The 11,150-nt window shown below is 41.1% G+C and overlaps 1 protein-coding gene across 1 annotated transcript in view; it reads right to left on the bottom strand.

Moving 5' to 3' along the window:
* The window catches only part of CACNA2D1 (calcium voltage-gated channel auxiliary subunit alpha2delta 1), a 575,362-nt gene that overhangs the window by 101,366 nt on the left and 462,846 nt on the right, over positions 1-11,150 (bottom strand). The window contains exon 11 of the mRNA XM_025203238.1: positions 4,394-4,552. Within this exon, the coding sequence (XP_025059023.1) occupies positions 4,394-4,552 (159 nt within the window). The remainder of the gene's footprint in view (positions 1-4,393; positions 4,553-11,150) is intronic.

Below are 11,150 nucleotides of genomic sequence, written 5' to 3'. Positions count from 1 at the left end.
AATGTACAGCTTGCAGCTAGGGCAATCCCAGTGGCTCATCATTATTCTTTACTAAACCACTTTATTAAATTAAAAAGGGTTTGAAAAGTCAAATGACAATTCCCATCTCCTCACTGCTCATCAATTAGTCAATCTGCACATGGGTCTGCACATGCAATCTAGTACTTGCAAACAAGCTGAGGCTTACTCCAATAGAGCTGGACCCATTAGTGGCAGCCGAGACTGGAAAATGTAACTCTTGTGTTGTAGCAACACAGCACTAGGTATCAGTGACAAATATTGTGCAAAGATCTTGGAGTGTTATCAGCCCTTCAGGATTAAAGACCTTCTGGTGTGCAAGCATACATTAAAGATGGCTGCTGCAGATATGCAATATAATTAACAGACACCCTTCCTAGATCAGGTCCTAATGAGATATCAAGAGGACATCAATTAGAACGTACTATTTTGTCATATATGCATTCTGATCTATAGCTGTAATCCAAGCAACTCTAATTGGCTATTCTCGCCAGTACAAAGGGATCAAATTCTGTTTCTCCTGCTGAAAGAATAGAAGAAAAGGGGTTTAGGCTAGTGAGAAAGACAGAGAGACACAGAGCGGGAGTGAGAATATTTTTGGAACCTGCAGGAAAGACTACAAAGGCTCTGAATATTACTCAGATATGATGCATTTAATGAAAACATATGACTAGATATAAGAAGAGTTCGCATAAATTCATATTTAGTTAATATATTACAGTATATTACATCAGGCTCATATGTGCTGGGATGGAATCTTGTCTTGCAAGTAAATTTTGCAGTTTCCTCTGGGTGAAATTATGCTCCTACTTGCAGAATTTTGTCCAAAATACGTACTTTCTAAAATATATTGCTATGAACACAGGAGATATATTAGCAAACTGTTCTGTTCCTGTATCACTAAATATTTTGTGTTTATAACAAATTATCCATTCGTCATGTTGGCAATATTTTTTGATATTGCATACATACATACATACACACACACACACACACACACACACACACTTTTAAGTGTTAACTTAGCATTAATCCTGCATTACCCTCCAAGGTTGTTCATCTCTCTTCAGTTCCTCTGTGTAATGGTTTAAGAAACTGAAGCAGAGAAACGTCTCTTCCTGCAGTCTCTTCTTTCCCCCAGTTTTCTTCTGGGTTCATCTGTCTGCTTCATGAATTGTGTGCAAAGGAGCACATTTATGCAGCATTCCTAACTTGTCAATTATGGAGGGCCTGCTTGTGACAAAGCCTCCATATTGTGGCATAAGACTTCTACATTGCCTTCATAGCACCTCCTCAGGCTGCTGTTTATTCACTGCTACTCACTGGCTGTGTCTACATGTGAGCCTAACTGCAGAGTAGACTAATTAGCTGCAGAGTAAAGCATCACCATCTACATGTGCAATGCTATTAGGCTGCAGTAAACTAACGGACGCTGCTGTAAGACAGCACTGTCAGGGAAAAGTACTCTCTTACAGTGGGATAGTACTTTTCCATGACAGCACTGTCTTACAGTGGGGTAACTGACTATGATTAAATGCACATGTAGATGCTGACCAGATGCAATATACGGCTTTGGATGAATATGACAAAATATAAAAAATCCTTATGATTTTCTTGATGCTGGTGAATGATCTCTATAATAAAAATTATTCTCAGCACCCCTCCCCTTTATTAGATGATAATTGTTGCTTCCACATTTTGTTTTAGATTTTAAACTTCAAAGAGCAAGCAAGGAGCTAGACCTTTTATGTTGTGGATAAAACTGCCTTGATTTCAGGTAATTACCACGTCCTTAAAAATTAATTGAGCTCTTTTACCTGTAGACTGGGATTATAGCTTGGAGCATAAAGCTTGATGAATACATTTTGAGCTGTGAATTTGCATGTCATTGAAAAAGGAAAAAGTAAAGCAAGGAAAAATCATCTAGCTGGAATGAAAATAGGCCTCTAGGAGGTTTACTGACAAATTTCTTCTACAGTAGTCATTATAATAGGGTAAAGATTAATTAAACCACTACAGCTAAAGAACATTACTTACCAAGAATTCTTTAGTTAATGTGTAGATCAGTAAAAAAAAAAAAAAATGCTTATCCACAAATAAGCATATCCATATTACTAAAATTTGCCTTAATTTATTTTGAGGACTTAAAGCATTTGTTTCCAAACAGCATTATATTTAGAAAGCAATTTTCTTGCAGGCACAAAGAAGGTAACACTTCCTTATTAGTGAGAATGAGTTCAAATGGTTGTTATCCACTGCACTGGTCCTTATAATGAGAACTAGCTTTTTCTTTTTAAAATACACTCATATTCAACGCCCCTTGAACACATTAGAAAGCCCGCCTGTCTGAAATCATAAACATACTCATATTCATAATCTTGTTATCTTTATAAGCCTTCATAATCTCATCCTATTATATTTTACACTCTTGTCTCCAGGGTCTATAGCTGACTCCATCAGCAAACCTTTACCCTCCCCCTGTCTCCTGGATTTGTCAGAAACTGAAGAGGAAGAACTAGGTCCTTAACCTCGTAATCTCTGTATTTGCCTCATGTACACATAAGAACATACATCCATGATTACACGTTCTTGTAAAACACTCTGAGGACCTAACTAAAACCACATCTACAGCAGTGAGAGATGATCGTGGTTATAGAAAACGTACATGAGTAGTCAACACCTACTCATTCCCACCTTTCAGACAAATCTGTTCTGTGGCATTTCTGTATTCACTAATTTTAATTAGGACTTCTACCACTTCCTAGTCATTATTGTTCTTGGTGTTGTACCTGGCATAACAGAGTATCCCTGCTTCAGTGAGCTTATGAAATGCAACAAAACTTCTTGTTTCCCCCTAGTTTTCCCTTGTTATTGTACTCACCTGGCTGCAGACAGAGAGACAAGTGGGAAAACTGCCTCAGGCTGGCTGAGAGATTCTAGCACCTGGGGCCCTAGCAGCTGGATTGGCCCTGTTTGGGTCAGAGGTGGGTGGGCGGGTGACAGGCTGGTGCTAGGACCCAGCTGCCATTACCAATTTTTCCAGAAGTGGCATGGGAAGAGCATCAGCAGCAGTTGTCTTCTCCTGCTGTTGTGGGGACACCTCTGACCCAAGCTGGGTCAATCTGGCCCATAGCCAGGAAAGGTGGCAACTAAAGCTGTGCGAAGTGGCAAGTATTTACTTCGGATTCGGTCAAATCAGATCCGAAGCAAATACTTGCCGCTGAACCTCCTCTGAATCAAAACTGGCTTCCAAACCTTTGCACAGCCCTAGTGGAAACCCCTGCTTGCAGTTCCAAATATCAACAGCAGAGGGCACCAAATCCTTTACCCACCCCATGTCAAATAGGCCCAAAATACCTATTCTTGAAAAATAGATACCAATTTTTTTCCCTGTCACAATTTCATATGCATGAAAATTCTACAGCTGGCTCTATTTTTAGGGCATGATAAAGAACAATGGTTTCTGGGTGCAAAAGGCAACAGGTCAGGAAAGAAGACACAGGCTTCAGTTGAGAAAGTTCACTGAAGTGAAGTTTCATCAAAAGTGTATTCATTCCATTATATTAATTGGATTTAGTGTAGCTTTGTCTACATCAGCTGAAGGTCTGACCTATGATCATTAACATGGTGAAATGTATAATTGTTTTTGAACACGTACGTTAAATATTTTTCTTAAAAATTATATTTTATAATATTTATATTAAATTAAATATATTTAGTATGTAGTAAAGAAATTTGCAACATTTTACAATTTTACTAATTAGCCACTGTTTGTATACAAACAAGAAAATCTGTAAAAAATCTAAAAACTGAAAGCATTCAATCTCTAATCAAATCAAGTGTTTTAGACATGGCAGGAAGATACACATTCAGAATACTTTCTTCCAACTGCCTAAATATCCTTGTGGTTGTTGTTTATATCCATTGTGTAGCTTACAGACCCCACACACAAAGTTTTAAATCTCAGAAAGTCTGGATAAATTACATATGGCCAGGACACCGAGATAGCTGAAATACTCATGGAAGTTGCAATGCCATCATTTCTCATTTGAAAGCTATCTGCAAAGTGATCACTACTGATATCATGTGACAACTGGAAGAGAAAGACACTTAAAAAAGACCAAAATGGTGGGGGAAAAATGGTAAATCACAGCCACAAATAAGTTTCCCCATCACAAATCTTAAATCAAGCTAAGGGGATTTCTGCTAAGACAAACTAGTTTGCTGGGATACATTTCATTGTTAATGACTTCATCATAAAATGCATCAATATTTACTGGGAGCAGAGCATTCAAAGTAACCATCTGTACACTGCAGTTCTATGAGTACAGATCAAGAATTTAATAGTACTGAGGGATAACTTTGCAATACTTACATTTAGCAGCTGTTCAAAAGCATAGCTAAAACCCTTTTTATAATCAGTGATTCCTTTAGCTATGATTTTATAGACCGCCTCTTTCAGCTTCTTCTTATTCCTCACATTAGCTTGGACGAGATGATTAAAGCAACTGACGTTCTGCGCATTATTGTTGAACTGAAAAATAAGTAGGAAAAAAGTTAATGCTAATAAATATCAGTCCTGTTTCCATCAACATTTCTAAGTGGCAAGGGTCACATGCCAGAATCTGTTAGCGCTGGTTTCTCCAGGGATGGACGATGGGGAAAAAATCAGAGAGGCGATGTATACAAATGTTTGGATACTTATCAGCACTTTACTAAAAACAGCAAAATATCTTGGGACTTCAAGTTGGGAAATAAATGTCATTTTTATGTCTAGGATCTGATGCAAAGCCAACCAATTTTAATGGAAAACCTTCTGTCAATTTCAACAGGCTTTGTTCAAGTGCTTTCTAGTGAAGCAAACTAGCTAGCATGGATGTATAGAAAAGTAAAATTAAAAAAAAAAAAGGAAAACATTTACATTAAAAAAAACTGCATTTCAGAAAGTTTTGTATAAAAATCTAGTCGTTCCTTACAGTACCACAATTAGCCTATGCACCCTTATTTCTACTATCATAGTGGAATTGTCTATTGGGATGAATTACAAATGTGACTCATACAACAAATACATTTTTAGAAAAACAAATACAGTACAAGGTAGATGCTGAGAACGAAGCATCTTTTTACATGTAGGTTTCCACTGGTACTAAGCTAGGGCTGTGCGAAACCACCATTTCATTTTGACTTCTGTTTCGCCGCTTCAATGGGACAGTGTTTCGTTTCAAGTTCCGTTTAATTTTGAAAGCACTGTTCCATTCCGTCGAAACTGTTTCGCTGTTCCAACACTGTTTCGACGTTTCGCCCATAGGCTATAGTGGGGAAGCATGAAACTGCCTATAATTTTGACATTTGGGGGCAGATTTGGATGAAGACAGCAGACTGCACCTCAAAGTCTTGAAAGCAAAACTTGTGTCACTTGTAAGTGCAAAGGCACAGGAGAATGAAAACTGCAGGCATGGCAGCCCCTGCTGAGGCCATGAAGCCTGCCAGGTTTCAAAGAGGTAGGTACAGGGGATTCTGGGAAACTGGACCTCAAGCTGCTGATAAGCAAAACTTGTGACGTGTGACTGTGTGCGTAGGTTAAGGCACGTCCTCACTAGCGCTGGGGCCTCGACACAACAAGGTAGTGTGCCCAAATGAGGCCTCCTCCTCCCCTAAAGCCTCAGTCTGGTCCACCACTTTAAATGACAACAGGTAATAACTTAGTAAGCAGCACAGTAGCACCAGCACCATCTCAGGCAGCCAAACAGTCACAGCCAATATCAGAGCAGTCCTTCCCCCCTCGTCTCCCTCCCTCTCCTTACTTTCTGTTTCTCTGCAGGCAAGCCCAGCTTCAGCTTTGGAACTCAAAATGTTTTGAAACTTTCAAAACATTTTGACTGCCCTCATTTATGTTTGAGGCTGTTTTGAAGCCCTCCGTTTTGTTTCGTTTTGATTTAGCTGTTTTGAGCTCGAAACGAGTCAAAGCAGCATCAAAATGAAACAGCTGGTGTAATTTCACACAGCCCTACTAAGCACAAGCACTGTTTGAGCTCCATTCTTCAGGAAGGCAGGAGAGGAGGAAGATTATAGTGTCTTCAGTAGATCTTCATACATTCTAACATTCATATAAGCATGCGCTTACTGTGCTAAAAAATGTACATGCAAATATCTACATGTACCAAGTTTTGACTATAGAAGTCAAGGTCAATTTGAGGACCTTTTAAAATTAGACTCAGTGGCTGCATCTACATATGCACTTAAATGTGCAGTAGCCTGTTTTACTGCACATTAAAGCGTCATGTAAAAGTGCATTGATGAATGTGAAAATGCGCCCAGTATGCAGTGACCTATTGTAATTAAACTACAGGAGTGTCTAGTAGCCTTCTTCAGTGTCTTCAGCACTGAGCGAAACAAATAAGCATTATCTGTGTTCATCTGTATTACAAGAAAATCTCTTATTCACTTACAACACAGGGCTTTTCATTGAAAATGCATTAGCAAACAAAACTATTTTCCTGGTCAAACAACTGTAATTGTTTGGCTAGTCAAAACACTATACACAATGGAGAGAGTTCTTGGAGTTTTACATGGGCCTGCAAAGTTTTAGGAAAGAAAAAGGTGAAGTATTTTATGGGATGGAAGAAATGTATTATTTCATCTGAAAAAAAAGAAATGTGGTACAATTTCTTCCTTGTTAGCTCAATAAATGCACTCAGATCTTACAGACCTGATTCTTATTTAAGATAAAAGCTAATTTCTACTACTGTGGCAGCATAAGTGGCCTTAATGAGAGTGTAAATGTAATTTAGGTCCCATTACAGTGCCAACAGTGTGAAATGGCCTCAGAACTACTAAGAATCATTCCCTATGAGTCTAATTATGTACACCTCTGTTTAAATCAGTTGCGTTAGGGAAGGGGTAAATACAAAGCGACACTTTTGCAAGTGCTTTTGCATTTTAGAATATGGTGCCCTAGAAACTTTCTATTAGCTCACTGATTATCTTAAAGGTAATTTTCTGCTATCTTCTCTATTATCTTATCTATATTAAACTTGAAATAAAACACACTTAAAGGACATTTTCTGATGTAATTAGTTAAGAAATTCAATTCAGTTAGGAGATAATACTGTAGGTATACAATAGATGGATACAAAAACTGTGCAAAACTGTTTCACACTCTCCCCCTTGCCCCCCCCCACTCCCCTCCCCTCCCCCACAAATGGAAAACATCATTTGATTCCATTAGAAATCCAGGTTTGAGTGGGTATGCCCACCCCCGCATGCCCCCTGGGACCTTTCAAAGTACCCCCAGGGGTATGGTTACCCCCAGTTGACACCCATTGGTGTAACTGAACAGAAGCTCAGTGCACATAAACCTGTTTCAAGATGGCTGAAGCTGGTTTAAGATAAACCTGGTTTAATGTAGTATCAGACATAACTGATTTGAGTCAAACCGATTTATGAAACTTCCATCCCAGGTCCCGTCCTGGTTCAAGTTAAATTACAGTCCCCCAGCATTCCAGCATGCTTTCCAGCCCTGGGCTGGGCTGTCTGTTCCAGAGACCAGAGCTGCCCGCCCCCCACCCAGCTGGAACAGTGAAGGCTGGCTGACAAGGTGGTGGGAGGGACAAGACCAGCTGGGGATGCAGCCCAGTCTACGGGGGGTACTGCCCCCTCAACCTGCTGGCAAACCCCTGCTGGGGTCTGGCACCAGGGAGGGAAGTTAAACACCTCTTCCCCTGCTCAAACTTACTGCTGGCTGCAACTGTGCTCTACAAATCCGAGAGGTACCTGGAAGCAGGAAGATAAAGTGATGAGCAACCCTGCAGATTCCTGCTACTGTAATTCTGGACTGCAAATCCCAGAGACATCAGGGGCAGCAGGAACAGGAAGTGAATACAGCCAGAGAGCCCTACTCTAGCTTCCCTCTGGCTTCCTTACTGCAGGCATGTGGCTGCATTTCCTGAATCAAAGGTAAATGTCTGTTCACTCGTGTTGCAATTTAATCTGTGTAGCTTAGACAAACCTGAGAAGAATGAATCGATTCAGCCTTGAGCTTTTTGACTGTCTGTATTTAGCCCTAGTGAGTAGCTGCCTAACTCTGGAAATATGTAGCCTAATCCTGAAATGCTGAAACTCAAAAGGCCCATCCCTGTTGATGCAGCAATTTCCCTAGGTGCCTGCAGTACAGTAGTGAGCACATTCTGTCCTGAGGGGCTAATTATCTAGCTCTTCACTACACCACATTGGGATCTAAAAACTAGCAGAGCTGTGCCTCCATTCCCTGAGGGGCCAGATTGTGCCAGCACATTCTGAGTACATCTAATATGCATTGAGATCAGGCCTGTCATTTCCCCAAATAGGTGCAGTGTTTTTTTTTCCAGCCAGTGAAGCTGACATTTGCCTTTTGTAAAATATCTTGGTGGTTCGAACACATGCCCAGAAAATAGGACCTGGGTTTTAAACTCATTTTCGTCTGTGAACATGAAAGCATTACCACCTCCCAAGAAAAAAAATATTCTAAACAGAAGACTAGAAATTATTCTATGTGGGCTGCACCTTCCATCTTTGCTGAAGGTATGCTGTGCAGAAGTGAACATAAGATTGATAGAACCAGAAGGAGAGCGAGCAAGAGAAAGTCTGGCTCAGTGATCTAGAAATTACACATAAACCGGTATAAGTGATCGGAAACTGGTACAAATCTGTAACACGACAGAAGTTCAGTGCACATAAAATGGCTGAAACTGTTTTAAGATAAACCTGGATGGATGCAGTATCAGACTGAACTGATTTAGGTTAAGATGGCTTATTGAACTTCTGTCCCAGATCCCCTTCAGATTCAAGTTAACTCACAGTCCCCCAGCTTTGCACCTCCTCCACAAATGCCCCCACACAGGGTGGGAGGGTTAGCACCTATACTCTAGCACCTCCCAACTTCTGGCCTGGGCCACTGAAGGCATGTGGTGACATTTGCGGAATCAAAAGTGAATACCTGTTCACTTGCTTATCGGTTCAATCTAGAAAGCTTCGACTAACCTGCGAAGATTGAATCAATTCAGTCTCAGGCTTTTTGACTGTCTGTACTTAGCTTAAGGGTGCATCTATATTATAGCACTGTCACGGAGGGTTACTCTTGAAAAGGTCCTATGGACCTATTCCTATTTGCATTTGCCAAACTTAGAAATGAAATGGCAAAGCCACTCTGGGGACACCAAAACCCTCACTCTGAAGGAGACCAGAGACAGAGCTGGAGCGTGGTAGCAGTGGGTTACCTATGGAGAAATTTCACCGTATTTCCAGATTTGGTGCAATCATGCAGGAACAGGCAGTCAGGGTTGTTATGTAAAGATGAGACACTGCTCTCATGGGGGAGCAGACAAGACACTTCTGGAGCTCATATAATCTTTATTTTGGAAAACTTTAGAACGGTGAAGAAAAGCAACAAAATAAAAATAAATAAATACTTGCACTTCAGCCCCCAAATTATAAATATCAAGTACAATTGTACGTCTCTTTGTAACAGATTATGTTCTCAGGGACAAATGGAAAGGAACAGGGTATTATTTGCACGATTCTACTATTTTTAAGCTCTTTTAAAAACACTTATACAATACACATTTTGACTGATAGCAATTTCCCAGAATGGGAAACTTGCTTTTTCAGTTAAGTTTGGGTTTTTAGACACGCTGGCTGTGTCCAGATGAGTGCGGCTGTGTGGTATGTGGTGCCGCAGACATGTCTGTGATGCCACATACCACATATTCTATTATTCTCCGTGTTGCAAGGGAGCAACGCGGAAAGGTTTTTTGACCCCTGGGTATTCCGGGGTTAAAAAGACCTGCAGAAAAAAAAGCAGAGCAGCGCATGTAGAGGCAGCGGACACTTCTCAAGTGGAGCTGGGCTGCCCGGAGCCAAGCTGTGGCTGCCAGCCAGGCTCCACATGGCAGAATTGCCATTGCTGCAGCCCCAGGAGACCCCCAGGACCCCAGGTAATGCTGCTGGGACCAGTTCAGTGCTGGCCCCAGCCTCCCCTATTGCCCCCACCAGGCAACTTGCCATGTGTCAGAGCGTGTGTGGCACGGGCATTCCCCACGAACAAGTAGTGGAGGTGCAAGGTACACTGCTTCTAGCTGCCCCCGGGAAACCGAACATCCACACACGTCTGGACACCGCCACTGGGTGCATCTTCACATGAAATTAATGCACCTGAATAAGCTCCAGCACAGTTCGCACCATAGTTTATTGCTCCCAGGTGCATCATTTACACATATGCCCAGGACTGCAGCATGTCGGCACAGGACCCAGACAGTCAGTCTACCAGCCTGGAGCTACTCCACCTGGGCTCGATGAGCTGCAAGGGGCTGCCTGAGGCATGAGGGTACTATAATGCAGGACTAGTCAGCAGGCAACCTCCGCCCTGTAGCACGTACTATAATGCAGGACTAGTCAGCAGGCAAGCCCCGCCCTGTAGCCCCCTCCTGCCCCAGCCAGCCCCAGTCACCCTTTACATGTGTTGCAGCGGAGCAAATAACTCTACCGTACAGCTAATTAGTTTACGCCACACATGTAGATGGTGCCACACAGGTAACGTTTTTCTGCAGAACTAATTAATCAACTCCACCATAGTGTCTGTGTAGATGCCCCCACTGTGGTGTTTTGAGACATTTGCTATATCAACATCAGAATTACTCTGTCTCTTGTTGTAGCCGATTAATCTCATAGTCTCTTTATATTCAGGAGTTAGTCATTTTTACACTCACAGGTGAATGACGTTTAGGTTAACTATCAATAAAACAAACATGTAAAATTAATGTATAAAAATTCACTTCACTTGTATATTGTTTATATATATAAACATGTTAATCATGAGCGTCTGTCCAGTAATTACTGATTAATTGGTTAAGAAAACCCTTCTGTGACTGACATTTAATAACAATGTGTAAAGCAAGGATGCAGAGAAAATATAAATAAAAACAAAGAGGAAGAAGCAGCAAGGAGAAATGAAGGAGACAGAAAATGATACTGAAAGATGACTGAGGGGGTCAACAATCTCTCACGTAACAGGTACCCTCTCTGACATTTTAGGCACTATTCTTCACTGCCCTAAAACTTTCTGTCAAGTGAGGGTGAAACAATACCCAAGAATACTT

Source organism: Alligator sinensis, unplaced genomic scaffold (assembly GCF_000455745.1).
Source record: "Alligator sinensis unplaced genomic scaffold, ASM45574v1 scaffold567_1, whole genome shotgun sequence".
NCBI classification, from domain to species: Eukaryota; Metazoa; Chordata; order Crocodylia; family Alligatoridae; genus Alligator; species Alligator sinensis.
This window is presented reverse-complemented; position numbering and strand designations above follow the sequence as displayed.